The following is a 16733-nucleotide window of genomic DNA, read 5'->3' as shown; positions in this document are numbered from 1 at the left end:
CACAAGATACCATCTTAATAACAAAAATGTTTTTCAGCTAAGGGCAAATTGTTTCATTCAGCTCAGTCTCTGCCCTAAGAAGCCATGCCTGGTGATATCTGTGTGTGGGTGTGAAAGGCAAATCTGGGTTTCACCACAGGCGCAGCATGGCTTGCACTGGCCACAGGCACAATAAGCTCCTCTGAAGATTTGCCACAACTTTATTATAAAAGCTGCTGTGGTCCGATCGCGCTGCCGCGGCCGTGTGTGTATGCCCGGGGTGAGCACTCTGGACCGCACGTGAACCAGAGCTGAGTTGTTTTCATCGTTCAGTTGCATTTTGCATCCTTGCAGAAGTTTTCAGAGTAAAACCCGAAGTCGGGTTAGATGTCGGGAGCGATTGCCGCGCAGGTAGAGTCATTTATCTTCTCCAGCACAGCCACTACTGAGAATATCCCCCGCGGCGGCAGTGTGCCTCTCACACACCGAAAAAAAAAAAAAAAAAAAAAAAAAAGCCCCACCCAGTACGAACTTAGTTTTACAAAACCTAAGAAAAAAAACCCCCAACAACAAAAACCAGCAAACAAAAAAACCCCCAAACCTCACGACGCTTTCATAATATGAGCGAATCCTGGGAGGCGCTCACACAGCCGAGGAGCCCGAGTGCGGGCAGGAGGCTCCGCGCCCGCCGCTCCCAAAAGTCGAGCGAGAGGAGGAGGAGGAGGAGGAGGAAGAGGAGGAAGAGAAGAAGGCGGCGGCACCGCTTCTCTCAGGTTGGAGCTCCCGATCTCCCTTTCGTGCGTGTGGGTTTTAGCATCCCAACCCCTCGGGGTCCGGGCTGCCCGGAACGAGAGGCAGCGCAGCGCCCGTCCTGCCCCGTCCCGCTCCGTCCCGTCTCGTCCTGCCCGGTCCTGCCCCGTTCTGCCCCGTTCTGTCCCGTCCTGCCCGGTCCTGCCCCGTCCTGCCCCGTCCTGCCCGGTCCTGCCCCGTCCCGTCCGTGCGGCGGTGCTCGGAGCGGAGCCCGGCGGGAGTGCGGCGAGCGGCGGGCGGGGGCGCGTCCCGGGAGCTGCTGCGGCCCCGCAGCCGAGGGGACACCGCTGTCACCAGGCATGAGCGCGGGCCCCGTGCCCAAAGCGGGGCGAGCGGCGGGAGGGAGCGCGGGGAGCGGGGGTTCGGTGCCGGGGTTTTCCCAGCTCCCCGACTGGACGAGCACTGGGCACGCGATTTTTGGGGAAGGTTGGGGTTTTTTTATGGAAGGCCAGGTTTTTCCTCTCTGAATTTCTTCGGTTTTGTTCCTGCTTTGGTCCCGCCCAAGGGTTGCAAAGGTGCTCCTCAGCACTTTTGCCCGCTGGTCCTTCAACCCTCCCGGTCCCCAGCTCCTCCAATTTTCGGGCATTTTCTCAATGAAGCTCCCCATTCCCCTCACAGTAATGAGTAAATGACATCATTGCCACCAGATGAGTTTGGGATCTTCCTTGTGTGACAGGCAAATCCCCCTCACAGTAATGAGTAAATGACATCATTGCCACCAGATGAGTTTGGGACCTTCCTTGTGTGACAGGCAAATCCTCCTTCCAGCAACTCCAGTCCTTTCTCGTTGATTGGATTTGCGAAAAAAACCACCAAAATTAAGAGGAGCTCATGATAAGAAAAGGAGAATGAGTCACAGGCACTTTTGAGGTGCTCTCACCAAAATCTCAAGAGAAGCTTTTTTCCAAATGACTCAAGCTGTGTGCTGCTGAGGGCAGTGGCTGGAGGAGGGCTCAGGGCTTTTGCTTTGTGATGAGGGCCAGCTCTAAGGGTGCCGCTCCTGTTATCAATAAGCTGCAAGTTTCATGTCTGTTCTTATTCCAAGGGAGACAGCAAGAGCTTGTGAGGCACTGTGGAAATGGCTCTTGTGGAGGATGCGATCCTGCCCACCAACCTCACCTCCAGCAACCAGAGCAGCTGCAATGTGCACAACCACCTCTTCTCAACCAAAGTCATCTTCTCCCTTTTCTACATCATCCTGCTGGTGTTCGGTGCCTGTGGGAATGTCCTGGCCCTCTGTATCACCTTCCAGCGCAGGAAGAAGAAACTCAACTCCACCGACCTCTACCTGGTGAACCTGGCCCTCTCCGATGCCCTCTTCACCCTGGCACTCCCGGGCAGGATCGCCTACTACATCCTGGAGTCTGACTGGCCCTTTGGGGACTGGTTCTGCCGGATCACAGCTTTCATTTTCTACATGAACACCTATGTGAGCATCTACTTCATGACCTGTGTGAGCGTGGACCGCTACGTTGCCGTGGTGCGCACCAAGCACCCTGGCAGGGTTCGGAAGATGAGCCGTGCCAGGGGCATCTGTGTCTTCATCTGGTCCTTGGTGTTCCTGCAGACAGCCCTGCTGCTGCTGCGGCCCATGACGCGAAGGATGGGAGACAAGCTGACATGCATGGAGTACTTCAACTTCGAGGAGATCCCCAGTCTGCCCTACCTGCTCCTGGTGGCCTGCGTGCTTGGCTTCTTCCTGCCTGTGGGCATCATCTTGGTGTGCTATGTGAGGATCAACCTCAAGCTCTGCCAGACAGCCAAGGAGAACCCGCTGACAGTCAAGAACGGGCACCACCACCGGGCCTTCACTGTCATCCTGGTGGTGCTACTGGCTGTCCTGCTCTGCTTCAGTCCCTACCACCTCAACATTGTCCAGTTCATGGTCAGGAAGATCCTCTACCAGCCATCCTGCCGTGAGCAGCAAGCCTTCAAGATGTCCCTGCAAGTCACTGTGGCGTTCATGAACTTCAACTGCTGCATTGACCCCATCATCTACTTCTTTGCCTTCCGGGGCTACAAGCGGAGGCTGCTCCGCATCTTCAGGAACAGCGGCTCCCTGGCCACGTCCTCCACTGCCAAGACCCCCTCGGAGAGCAACAGCAACAGCCACAGCCACAGCCACAGCCAGCCGCCTGGCTCTGTCTCTGTCTAGCAGCACAAGCCCCTCCCTTTTGCCCTGGCCTGTGACTTATGGACCATCCCTGATGGCAGGAGGGGGAGTCGAGCTGCAGCACCAGCACCTTCTACAGGCTCCATCGCTCCCCTGCCTGGAGCCAGGGACTCTGGCAAAGCCAACCCGGCAAGGACAAAGCCTTGCCTGGCTCTGCATGCCTGACTCTGTGCTCTGCGCTGCCTGGAGCATAGGGAGGCACCTTTTTATCCCAGCCCCAGAGGAGGCAGCTCGAGCAGCTGCTCTGGCTGGCAAACCCAGCTGGAGGCTCCCCAGCACTGCACTTCACCTCTATCCCATGCCTGTCCACACCCCTCTGGGGCTGGGGTGTGCTGGTAACCACCATGGATGTCCCTCTGCCCCATTCCCCTGCACTGCCCCTGCAGCAGCACTATGGCAGCCTCCCTGCAGGCCTCAGGGCAGACAGCATGGACGAGATGGACTCAGGGCATTTCAGGGAAAGGCTGGGCTGTTATTTGCATGGCCTCCTTCTCCACACCAACAAACAGCGGCTCTGCTCTCTGCCTGCCCCAGCATCCCACTCCTGCACCTGGGCTCTGCATGGGGCAAGCAGTAAGTGTGGGGCGTGTGGGAGATGCTGGAAAAGCCCTCTCCCAAGGAAGAGCTGTGAGGATGTGAATTTGTAGAGCTCCTGGATGTGCTGTTGCCCACATTCAGCATTTGGGTGACTGCTTCTTCCCCAGGGTGCCCTTCCTCACACCTGACAGCACTGCAGTCACCCTGGGACCCGCTGCTGGGAAGGGCATCATGGGGATGGCCTGGATCCCAGCCCAGCTCTAAGGCTGCAAACCTGCCCTGGATGTACTCATGGGACAAACCTTCCCCTTAGCCCTTAATTTGAAGGGAGTAGAGAAACAGGGACAAGAACTGAGGGTGGCCTTATGTGACCTTGACTGACCTTGAAGCTGGTGCCCTGAGGAGTCCTGGAGCCTTGCTAAGGGAGGTTACTTGTGACTATTGCCGGAGTGAGAGGAGGAGCCCTGGGACATCAGGTTCCTGCTGAGGTTTGTGCCTCAGATGAGGAGAGAGTTGGCAGGAGCCTCCTCAGCTCTTTGCTGAAATCACTAGACTGTGATAAAAAACCCACACATAGGATTTCACAGTTCCTGGCATGTCTAGCCTTTTGTTTGAAGTTGGAAAGGACAGACACATACAGAGACACAAAAAGGAAAAAAAAGCTGCTTATTTTACTGAAAAGTATACCTGGAAAAGCTTCATGAACAGATGCTTTTGATTAATACAAATCATTCTTTAAGGTAATAACCTTTTTTATGCCTAGAAAGTTAATAATAGTCACTTGCAGTCCTTCATTGTTTTAAATGCATACGAATGAGCTTTTGGATAGCAATGGTTTTACTTATGGTATGGGTCTGAAGGCTGAAGGCATGCTGAAGGCTGACTAAGAGGGATGCCTAAAATAACTCAGGTGGGAAACAGGCTCCAGTAGGTCCTTTCTGGAAGCTGAACTCTCCTCAAAGCAGGTTTATCCTCAATGCTGACCTGCAGAGAGCCTTTGTCCTGAAAAGCATATTACAGTGGACAAGAAAGAGCTGGGATGCAATAATATGAGGATATCTGTGGTCTGAACACCATTGAAGGAGTCTGGCAGTTGGTATACAGTCACATTGCCACATTAATATGTCTGGGAAGTGATGGCTGGAAGGGAATCTCTGCATCACCTCATCCAGTAGCCCACCCCAAGCAGGACTGTGGTTGGCACAATGTCAGGCTGGACATAGCTTCATCCAGACAAGGCTTGGAAACTCCAGGCAAGGAGTGTCCTCTTGCTGAGGTGACAATTCCCACTCTGCACTGCCCTCTGGATTTCCCCACTGTGGAGTGTGAACCTCCCCATCCACAGCTGGTGGCTGTTGCCCCTAACATCACTTACTCATGCTATGAAGAGCTTGGCTCTGCCTCTTTGTAACTCTAATTCCATAGGACTGTGTTGGGGGCTGCCCGTGGTTCACAGCTATTGGTTTCCATGTGAACACCAGAGCAGGGGTCTGCAGCAGTGGCCAACCCTCCTACTCAAGATCAAGACATTGAGAAGTTTTGCCAAGCTGCAGCCCACAGCTGAGAGAAAGCCAATCTATGACCAAGCCTGCTCAGGAAAAGGTGGAGTATAAACATAACCTCGTTTGCTCCTTATTGGACTCTGTTTTTCTAGAAGTTCTTTATTCAAAGGTACCTCCACCTCTTGCCACCAGTAGGAGCCTTTGGAGTAGGAAACAGCTGAAGAGTTGGGTGTAGTGCTGCAAAATGCAGGAGGGATCTGGCCCTCCTCCTCTGGATGGGCACTAGCCTGGGCTGTTTTCCTTTTGAAAGTACCAATCCGGGGACAGCAGGCAATTAGCTGGAGCTGAGGGAACATCCATGAGATGGAGAAGGAAGAGACTTGGGCAGAGTGGGTCAAGAGGAATCCAGGCAAAGAGAACTCTAAAGAACCCCAGCCTGCCGGCCTGCGGGTGCTCCCTGTGTGCTTGAAAAAGGAGCATTTCCCTAAAACTGAAGAGAAAGCATACACAGCATTCTGTCTAGAGGCACAGTGACATTTTCCTGGACTTTGCCGTTCACCTGTTCGGTCCAAGCTCCTCGCACGATTCTTGCTGTACCCCGCTGGCCCAGCAGCCACCGCGCGTTTTGCCCCACCAGCGATCCCTTGGAACCACAGAAGCACAGAATCATTGAACTTGGAAAGGACGTCTTGAGGCCATTGAGACCAGCCATTAACCCAGCGCTGCCGAGCCAGCGCTAGGCCCCGTCCCCAAGTGCAGCACCTGCACGTCTTTTAAACCCTCTGCGCCGGCTCCGCTCGCCCGCCGCTCCCGCCTCGGCCCCGCAGCCCCGGCTGGGGGTACCGGGCCAGAGGGAGCCCCCGGGGCCTCCGGGCGAGAGGGGCAGCGCCAGTTCCCGCCGAGAGAGGGAGTCGGAACCTTAGCTCCGTGTTAAAAAGACGCCCACGAATGTAAGAAGACGACGACGGGCGAGGCCGGTGCTTCCCCCACGCGTCTGCTGCGCGCAGGAACGTGGCGCCTTCGTACGCCGGTGGCGGTGGCTGTGTGGGGAGCACAGGACAGCACGCTGGGACCCAGGGGTTCCGTGCAGAGCTGTAGCTGCACAGCATGCAGGTAACCCTTGCTTTGCTGCAGCCTATCGCTGCTGGACTGTCTTCTAGGAAGAGAAGATTGCACTTTTATCTGAGGGCAGAGAGTACACTTTGTGGACACACAACAACAGGTAATATGTGCACAGATATAGGACATAGTATATAGTATATACTGTCTGCTCAAAAGAATATCCTGGGCTGCACCAAAAGCAGCATGACCAGCAGATCAAGGGAGATGATTTTGTCCCTATATTTAACTTTGGCGAGATCCCACCTGGAATACTGCATCTGGGGTCCCCAGTACAGGAACAACATGGACCTGTTGGAGCAAGTCCAGAAGAGGGCCACCAAGATAATCCAGCACCTCTCCTTTGAGACAGGATGAGAGACTTGGGGTTGTTCAGGCTGGAGAGGGATCCAGGGACACCCTAGAGCACTGAAAAGTACCTCAAACCTCCAAGGCAGCTGGAGAGGGACTTTTGACAAGGGCCTGTTTTGACAAGAGCCTGTAGTGACAGGACAAGGGGGGAATGTCTTCTTACTGAGAGAGGGCAGGTTTAGATGAGATATTAGGACAAAGTTCTTTACAGGGTAGACACTGGAACAGGTTGCCCAGAGAAGCTGTGGATGACCCATCCCTGGCAGTGTTCAAGGGCTGGGCTGAATGGAGCTTTGAGCAAACTGGTCTAGTGAAAAGTGTCCTTGCCCATGGCAGGGGGGCTGGACAGAGCTCCAACAGAACAGCTTTTTTCCCTTAGCAGTGGTTCCCAGCTTACACACGTCTTCAGTCTGTGCTTCAAAGTGTCCTGAACTGAAATTATTGCATGTGATATATAACATTTGTAAGCCAGTAAAATATTGTAATGTAATAATACACATATCTACTAAAAATAAAAGCTTCTCATGGCCAAGTAACAAGCCCTAGTGTGATTGATCAGGCCAGGAGATGTGGGCAGCTGTTTCCTCCTCAGAGGTGCACATGTGCTTCTGCCCCCTGCCAAGCAAATGACCAGAAGCAGTGAGGGGCAAGCACAAGCCTTCAATCCACTTCCCTCACACGGGTGGTGTGCTCTCGTGGAACACAGAATAATAAATCACCTTCCGTGGGAAAAGCTTTAGGACCTGCGAGGAGTTGTTTCCTTTCTGGAGGAGGTTTCTCCCCAGCTGGCATGGAGAGGTGCCAGGAGAAGTCAGGTTGGCAGGAGTAACTGATTTGGAAGCCAGAAGCATCTGCATTCTCACATATGAGTGGCTCCAGCGTTTGCTGCACTGCCCAGCTGCTGGGATTACACTGCTTGCTCTCTTGCCACATGTACCACCTGCAAAACTGACCAAATAAAATGTGAGGATTCCCTATCACACAACCTTAAAAAAAAAAAAAAAATTAAAAAGTGGATTTTCAGTACAAGATTAGCCACAACCTTGCAAATTTTAATTTTCCACATGAAATCCTGCGAATTCTTTTAAAACTGAACTAAGTGCAATGCAACACTGTCCCCTTTCTCTCAGCAGGTCTTATCTTTCTGTCCGCAGTTCTACTCTGCTCCTCTTTCCTAAACTCTCTGGGTTTGCTCAGTTCCACCTGCCTCATCTCTCTCAAGTCCTTTCCTTTGCTAAACTTAGGTGACACAGTCCCTAGCTATCCTCAGTCAAAAGGTCAGATCCTGCTTTCAGTTCAGCCATGATCCTGGAATTTTTCTCCAATTTTTGCAGTACGTATATTTCTGCTTTCTCCACTGCAATCATTCAGGTTTAGAAACAGCCCCCTACAAACAGGTATGAGTTAAACTAGCTTCTCCTTCCTGTTAAAACTCTCCTTTGGAAAACAAACCATGACAGCTGAACTACCAAAGTGTTGAGATTCTCAACAGTCACACCCATTTGTCTGGTTGTAACATTCCTCTGCTCCCACCACTGGTGTCTCACCTCATATTTGCACCAAACACTGTAGGAAGCACACACCCTCTCTGAGTTTCAGAGTGCACTTTCTGAGGTGAAAGAATCCCCTTACATATGGAAACAGGAGGAATGTAATCCTACTAAAAATTAAACCAGTATTTTTAAAGTAAATGCACACACATTTTACATACATACATAAATATGCATGTGTGCATATATATAAACATACAGTGTTTCTGTGTTTATGTGACTCTGCTAGTAAAACAGTTCATTTCTTCAAAACATGCTCATTTATATAAAATACTGATTGCTGTGGCCACAGTAATCAGAGAAAGCTGATCTTACGTAAGTTTTTCTTGTGAAAGAATACACAAGAATTTAGTTGCACTTTTGTATCAAATCCCTCTCTTAGTTCAAACGACTGCTGTGCATTTATTCATCCAAAACCAGATGCAGTTCCCTCATAGCATGGCAGTTGTAGGTTGGAGTGTTTCTAAAGCTTGGTGCCTTTGCAACTGCACAGATATTCCAAATACACACATTTGAGGGGGGTGGGTGGGGGGTGTCTTTGAATACAGACTTTTAATTTTCTTTAACAAACTCTTAGCTCCACTTAAATTCATTGAGCCAATATATAAATAATCTCACGCTCTGTATATATACACAAGCATACACACACATATGCATATATATAAATCATATATATATATATACACATACAAACAGGAGAGTCAAAAATGCTGCCCTTTGCCCAGTACCTTGCAGTAAGTTTTTCTCGCTCGTTCCACTGTTCCAGACAAAAATAACAAGACCTTTTCTCCACCACATATTCCAAAAGGCACTGCTAAGTGCTAGACAGCACAGGCTGGTGCACAACAGTCCCTGTGCTTGCTCAGTAACAGGCAGCCCTTAACACTTGTTTCGAGGGAGGAAAATGGTTTTGGTAGGTCTTGAGACCAACCAATCTCCATCTTGGCAAAAAGCTGAGGCTTGAGAACCTGAGGCTGGTGGCTTATCAGGTAGATTGGCACAATATCAACCTCACTGTGGGTGTATTTCAAGGTATCACATAACTATCTAGGAAAGTCTCCCAATAAGTTACTCCAGTGCTGTCTCACAAGATGACATTCCAGTCTAGTAGGGGAATTTTCACAGCAGCAATTACTTTTTCAAAACACCAGATCTTGGCTTTACTAGAACTAGAGTGAATTTTCTAGACTTGAAATCCAATACATGGAAAAGTATTCTGCCTTCTTCATGCTGCCCAAAAAATATGGCTTGTGTCCCACGCAGATTAGAAACTGTGATGAGACATTCAAAACTGTGTCAGACAAACCCAGCGTAGGTTGTGAACACGCTCCTCACATTCCCAGAAGTAGTTAATGAAAATTTCACCATCAAGTGGAAACTGAGTTGTTTTCTAGCTTTAATGTGTGAATCTTTCTTCTATAGTTCTTGCATGAAACAGGAACTGTTTTCAGCAGCATCTCAGACCCCTTCTTTTACCACTTCTTCTTTTTTTTTTTTTTTTTTTTTTTTTAATTGGAAATTACAACCCTGGGAGCATTTTGAACACAAACTTTTCTCACAATCAAGTGGAGTTTTCAACTGACATCACCAAGACCTGCATTTTACCCCTTAGGTTTAACCATGTTTTGCAGAACGCCCAGTAAAATGGGATTTCCCAGGCAACCATGACATTTGAATACCCTCTGTACAGGCAACAGTAAGAAAGGATTTAGACTTGAAAAGTACCCACTTACATACCCCATATGCCACTCAATATGTTTTAAAATTCCAAGGAATAAATACTTTTTGTGCTTGTCCCTACCAGTAGGGCAATGTCTGAAAAGGGTGTATTTATTTACTCTGGGACAGGTGGACTTTTATTTCCTACAGACAAAATTTGATTTCTGAAGTAATTTACCAATTTTTATTGCTACTTTTGGTTAAAATATTTGTGAAGGAAGAATCAGTATGTTTCAAAATTAAAACGTGTGCTTGTTTCAAAACATTTAAATAGTCTGCATATACAAATTATGGCAGGACTTCTTTTTCTTACATGTAACCTTTGCTTTCCAAGACATCAGGTTTCCAGAATTCCCTGGGTACAGAAATGTCTGTGGTCTACACACACACATAGCTTCAGCTTCACACAAATAAAACCTTTCATTAAAAAGCAGACCCTCCCTAAATAATATGATCATAGAAACAAGCCAAGCCCTGAAGGAGATTGATCAAAACCCAAAAAAACACATTTTCATTCCAAAACCCCGTTACTTCACCCACTGCAAAATACCAAAGAAATACATACAGAACACTGACTTAATTAAAAACTATGTCATGTGCTGAAAGCTGCACAAATTTGATGCCATTTCTAGATAAGGACTTGTATGCCCAAAGGACTTTTTTCAGTTGTATTAGTCAATTAAAAAAGAAACAGAGAAGTATCTCTCTCCCCCCAAAAATCTTGTCCTGTAATTTCCTGGTACGTTTTCCAGGCTAGGGGAGACTGCACAGATCTGTGCTGTGGTACACAGTGTTCATCTGGATTTCCAAAACATCCCCTATGCACCTGTTATTGCCTCTGTTACGCCTCTTATGACCTATACCTTATTCTAAATGTATGTGTGTATTAAATATGCCTGTGTGTATAGAAATAGACACAAATGCACGTGCTGCACACACACGAGTACACACAGAAACATACGTGAAATGCGTACGATACGTGTGTAGATTGGTTTCACAGAGCTGCACTCTGGAATCTTCTATTCCTTCAGACTGCTTTTATAGGAATGTCTCCCTCTCTGCACCCCACCTCCTGCAACTCCTCAGGTGCTAATACTGAGCACTTCCAACAGTCAAGCCAAGCAAGCTGATTCAGGAATCAACCTGAACTCCAAACCCAGCATGGCACAAACAACTTGGCACTTCTGTCCTGCTGCCTCCTGCGCCAGCCTGGATCATCCCCAATGATAGTGCTCCAGCCTGTGGTCAACACTGAGTTGCTTCAGACAGTGAGGATTCAGCAAATGCAGGGCCATCCTCATCTCTGACAATAGAAAACTAGAATTATATGTAGGAAAGTTTGCTTTTTGTCCTTTAAAGACAGTATGCAGCCAGCTCAAAAAAAATGAAAGCAGCACATAGGACACTGCACACATCCATTGTTACAGAAGTTATCTTTGAGTTAGCCATGGAAGTCATCCACATCATTCCAGTCCTGATCTTATTGCATCATTTGATTCACCTTTATTGCTTCCAGTGAGTATCTTCATGACCCGTATTTGAACAGCAATTCACTCCGTTTGTAAAAATTCAAATTTACAGTGGTCACTTGCCATAGCTCACCATACACACATGAATTTTCTCTCATCCTATCTGTCTACTATGTGCAGAATGACAACTTTTCTTCAAAAAGGAATTTGAGAAATAAAATATTACAGGCATTAATAAAACTTTGCAAAGAATGACATAATAGTCCCATAACCCTTTATTGAGTTGAAAATTAAGTGATCTTCAAACCTCTTATTACTGTAATAAAAAAATCAAGTACTGTAAAATAACATGTAAGCTAGAGAAATTAGACTTGTAAAGGAAGAAAATACGATTTTTCTTGACAGGTAAATCTAGCTGTTGGAGCTGTTGGAGCATTTTTTTCTAGTCGTTAAGTCTGATAACATCTAACAAGGATTTACAAGAAAAACCCCACCTACTTTATTTAAAAATAAATTTAGGTGATATTCAGTAACAAGTAGAAACTAAAGTTACTTTGGGAAGGATAACCAGACTAGAAACCACCAAGTGATCCGAAGGCTTGGGAACAGTTTGCCTCAGTTCTCAGCATCACTCTGAGTCACCCGTCCTGTGGAGCCGCTTCTCCCTTCTGATGCTCTTGCAGGGCCGACCTTGGTGAGTCTGCCCAGCAGGTGGCTTTGATCCTCTCCCAGGCGTGAACAAACCCATTGGGTGAAGTTCCTTCACACAGAAAACCATCAGTGCTGCAGTAGAAAATTAGTGGCTACATTTAAGTCATTATTTGAAGCCCTCAGAGCTTCTAGAGCATCTCCTCTGGAAAACCCCATTTCCATAAGTCGTGCGACCTGGAAAAGAAAGGAAGGAACACCACTTTAAAACTGGAGTTTTATTCCCACTGTGTGCACATTAGTCAATAATGTCAGAAATCACTTTTCCACTGATCAAAGAACTATCTAGGACAGTGTGCTTCATAAGATTGCCACAGAGATGACCACTTTCTGCCACTTAATTCAATGCTGATTGCAGAAAATGCCACACCTCCAAATTTAGTGGCTGGTCCAGTTTTGAAAGAAGAGCAAAATCCAAAGTCTGGTACCAACATGACAGGTGCAGTCTGACCTGGGAGCTTGCTGCTCTCAACAAGAACAGGATCTCAAGAAACCAATGCTGACCAAAATAGAGAATTACAGAGCAGATGAGAAAACCTATCCAGAATGAATCTTTAGCTCTTTTCCTTGAAAAGATCTACTTCTCCAGAGGGCATAAAAATCCCCCTCAAAACTATTCATTCTGGGTGGTGGTGGTTTTTTAATAAACCTTAAAGTTAATCCTAAAGTAGAGGCAGTACAGTACTTTAACTGGTTTAGTAAAACTCTTGGAGGGCTTCTACATATACTCAAAAGAGCTTTTTTTTTCCCAAAAATTTCTGCAAAGCAAAAATCAATGACACCTGATGGAAGAATTAAATGGAAAAGGGCACATCAAGATAGTGATTTTGTTAAATAAATAACAACTTGATCAGCCGTCTTTATAATATCTTGTACTTGACATCTAACATTTGCTCTGTGTTAACAGATATTCAAAGCACCACGTGTAAAAAGACAATGCATGCACAACCAAATTTAAATTATGGTTAAATACTAATTTAAAGAACATTTAAAATCTACAATCTCACTTTGTTATGACTGAAAGTCACAATATAACTCATTTACTTTTATAATTAATGTTTTTGAAGTGAAAAAACAGGGTGTGAGACGGCAGGGAATGGCATGTAAAAGTAACTGTGGCCACTGGCAGCAGCATTCCTCAGCAACAAAGCATTCCTCATCCTGCTTCCAAGGGCCTTATGACCAGACACCACAACTCCTGAACCTGGAAGTCCTGGGCTACAGAAGCTGTCAGAGAGCTACTGCTGCTCCTCCTCTGCTTGCAGTGAGCCTGCAGCAGCAGAGTGAAGCAGGAATGGCTACACACATCTTGAGAAAAATCTTCCCAGGGTGCAAGACCAATGTGCAGCACTAGCACTGAAAGTATTTTTTAAAAGAAGTTGCCATCAAAAGCAGCTTTTCTTTCCTCTAAGACACCTCCAGAACTTTCAGTATTTTTAGTCATCTCTGCTTTGGTGACTTACTGAGAAGTATACAACTGCCAAGTTTTGCCCAGAGGTGTGGGTCCTCCTTTTCTTAACACATCACTACAACACATTTGAGAACAGCTACCTTGGTTGTCAAAACATCAACCTTACAACCCAGAGCCACATTTTTTCACCTTCTTGTAGGGAGAGAAACAAATTGTTATTTTCAACACTTCTGCAACAACAGTTTAGGTCCAAACTCGATTTTGTAATGTGTAACTCTTATTTTTCATCTTAGATTGTGGGGTTTTTTATGAGAAAAAGGGCAGGTAGTGGAATAAAAGCTAACCACAGAAACACACTTCAGAAGTGAAGTTTCTATTGCAGTTGCCATGAATCCTAACTTTAGGAAATGGTGGATGAAATGGCAACGTTTCAATTTGCATAAATATTCATCAAGCAACACGGGGAATAATAACAACAAAAATCTCTTCATCTGAGCGTATTTTAGCCACAGGAAATAAACCAAGCTCCAGGAAACAGGGTGTGAAAAATATGGGATGTTAATTAATAAATAATTAACAATCAAATAATTAAATAATGAAATTTATTTATCATTCTTCTTTCTTTGAAACATTTATTTTATCACATTTGAATAGTTACCACTACTGACACCATCAACATCTTTAAATACAAAGTACAAGCAGTAACACATAAAAGTAGAAACTCCCAAGTAGCTCTGTAACTCTGGTTTGGATGGTAATGACACTACACTGTCTCTCTATTGCGACCATTACCTTATATTCTAATTTTTGCTGCTATAGAAACCATTAGAAAACTGTGTAAACAGATGATAAAAAATAAGTAGAGATTAATCCCTAACAGTTTTTAATGCCATTTTAAAATAGAAAGTGTTTACCTGCTCTTCAGAAACCTCAGTAGGTGGAGGTATGCCTTGTTCAGACGGGTGATGATCTTGATAATTCGCATTATGTCTATGACGTAAAGGAGGAAACAGTCTGTTCCAGTTAATCATCCCACCCTGAAAGCAGACACTACTGTCAGTGTTTGCAAAAAGAACTACAAACATTTTAAACAAAAAGATCATCCGTGCCACACAACATGAAAGCAGATGTTTAAGTAAAATATTTTAAACAACATAAACTGCTGTAGTCTCCTGTGAAGCAAAAATGGGACTCGTTACTGCTTTACTAGTTAATTGAAATAATCACTGCAAACTAAGGAAAAATGCTAACAGAAGGAGGAAAGGGTGTCTCAGATCCATTGGGATAGATCTGGTTTAGTACAGTACTAGGTTTCTTTACTAACAGGGGTTTGCCTGGCAGGAGATGCAACAGCAGGTATTGCAAGCACTTTACAAACTTGCTGCTGAACTGAATGAGAGAAAAAGAGTACAAGAAATGAGTGAGGGGAAAAAGCAAAAGGGGCTTCTCAGTGCATCAGTAAAACCACATCAGGAAACTAAGAATAAATCCAACCTTCAAGACACCTGGGACTTCCATGCAAGTGACTACTTCTGTGACACTGGTGTGACTTGCAGACCCACCACATTTACCTAACTTCCGTGTTTTAAATATTGTTGCAAATCCTGGCCATGTTCCAGTGCCAAAACATCTTGTAACTACATAATAATAATGCAAATACACAGCAGTAACACAGGTATGGTGCAAATCACAGAACTGAAACTTCCTCTTAACAACCAAGCTTCAACTCTGGTAAGAGTAAGACATTTGGAACATAAAGAAGAAATACTAAAATATGAGCTTTATAATTGTCCAGAAATAATCAATCCTCATTTCACTAGTTAAACTGATATTTTTAGGGGTTTTGTATCACACAAGGCCCATAGATCCTGTGAGCAGGTACGAGCAAACCCCAATCTCTCTTTTCTATAGTTTGCTGAAACATCTTTTTTAGTCTGTGTTGTCCTTTCCCTCCTCCCCTGCTCTCCCTGTTACTATGGAGAAGATCTCCCTCCCTTTCTGTATATATAGGACATGGCCTTCCTTCCTCTAGTTGCTCTATTTTAGTTCTATAACGTTGTTTCTCAGAAAGCCTTCCTCTTACAAAAGTTTTTTCTTTTCTTCTCAGAGTGCTCTTCCTGCCTTTATGTACCCTTAGAGGATTAAACCCTCTCTGCTCAATCAGATCAGCAACAGCTAAATGTACTCCCAGACCACAAAAAAAAAAAAAAAAAAAAAATTAGCATTCTTGCCCCTTCCTTGCTGTCCAGAGGAGACCCAACCAGCCCAGACACCACAGGGGGCAGTACAATGGCACACTTAAAAAAGCATTTGAAGAGTAATGTGACTTGAAACATCAGCTTGATAAATATTCTAGTCCCTTCTATACTAGAGTACATTTTTCCCTGTGAAGATGTGAAATAGCCAGAAGCCATGACCCATTTTCAAGACATAGATTCCACTGTTAGTGAATTTGAATTAAAAAAAAGGTGTCCACATTTCCCATACTGTATAAAATATTTGCTTAATATTCATGAGGTTTTGACCAAAGAATTCTGTGTAAGTCTCATTTTAGTCAAACAGCACAGCATAGTAAAAAGGAGAACTGGTTTGGAGAGTAAGCCTAAGGAGAAAGAGGGATCTCAGATCTTCTACTGACACCACTGCACTACCTTGTGGTCTTAGGAAATCGCATTCTGTACTTCCCCACCTATAATTTCCCGTAACTCAGAATTACGTTGAGTTTTAATTCATGAACTTCGAATTTCTCACAGTCTATTAAGCTCTACAGAGAGCCTGCACTAATGCTGCTTCACCTGTTTTTATTATTTAGAGATGATTTGAGGAGGAGAAAGTAAAGCTGCCACAAGTCAATCACATTGGATTGGTAAGAATACCAACAGGACTATGACACATTCCTTAGAAGCACCGTAAGTCATACACAATAATGTATATCAAATATAAAATCTACAATACACATTAATTTACCTGTATCTCAGTGTATCTGAAGACAGAAATATTATAGACATATATAGACAGTACCTTTCCAGCAGTGCCCTGAGCTTCAACACTGAGCTGCCTGTTCCGGTTTGGTTTTGCATCCTCCCTGTCCTGTGCACTCTCACCTAACACTACAGACACACTTGTCTACTTCTTTAACTTAAGCCTACAATACACTTTGCATTATCATACACAGAATTCATTATTTTCAATAAGAACTGCAGTTTCCTTACAAGTATAAATATTTAGTTTAGAAGGTTTACAGCAGATAACAGATGTTGACTGAAGCATTCAGAAGAGTTTCACATGAAGACCCATTCCCAGAGAAAACATACTAGATAAATTAGATCAAAATAGAGTATTTCAATTACCTTTGGAAACTGTGATAAACAAAATCTATCATTTTTTAACTATATTAATGAGGGG

At 45.4% G+C, this 16733-nt stretch overlaps 2 protein-coding genes across 2 annotated transcripts in view; one reads left to right on the top strand and one right to left on the bottom strand.

The window, feature by feature from the left end:
• Positions 1-628: 628 nt before the first annotated feature.
• LOC134548043 (G-protein coupled receptor 183-like) lies at positions 629-4584 on the top strand. The gene is made up of 2 exons (XM_063392353.1): positions 629-752; positions 1835-4584. Exon 2 carries the CDS (start codon positions 1868-1870, stop codon positions 2942-2944), a length of 1077 nt encoding a protein of 358 aa, XP_063248423.1. The 5' UTR covers positions 629-752; positions 1835-1867; the 3' UTR covers positions 2945-4584.
• A 4916-nt stretch (positions 4585-9500) lies between these two features.
• UBAC2 (UBA domain containing 2) overlaps positions 9501-16733 on the bottom strand; it is an 88278-nt gene continuing 81045 nt past the window's right edge. The window contains exons 8-9 of the mRNA XM_063392352.1: positions 14243-14365; positions 9501-12094 (exon numbers count right to left, since the gene is read on the bottom strand). Coding sequence (XP_063248422.1) covers positions 11987-12094; positions 14243-14365 — 231 coding nt within the window. The 3' untranslated portion in view covers positions 9501-11986. The remainder of the gene's footprint in view (positions 12095-14242; positions 14366-16733) is intronic.

The sequence above is a fragment of the Prinia subflava genome, chromosome 3 (genome assembly GCF_021018805.1).
Source record: "Prinia subflava isolate CZ2003 ecotype Zambia chromosome 3, Cam_Psub_1.2, whole genome shotgun sequence".
Taxonomy (NCBI): domain Eukaryota; kingdom Metazoa; phylum Chordata; class Aves; order Passeriformes; family Cisticolidae; genus Prinia; species Prinia subflava.
This window is presented reverse-complemented; position numbering and strand designations above follow the sequence as displayed.

Excerpts from the sequence above, each read along its gene's own strand:
- LOC134548043 (XM_063392353.1), top strand. The coding sequence starts at position 1,868 with ATGGCTCTTGTGGAGGATGCGATCCTGCCCACCAACCTCACCTCCAGC.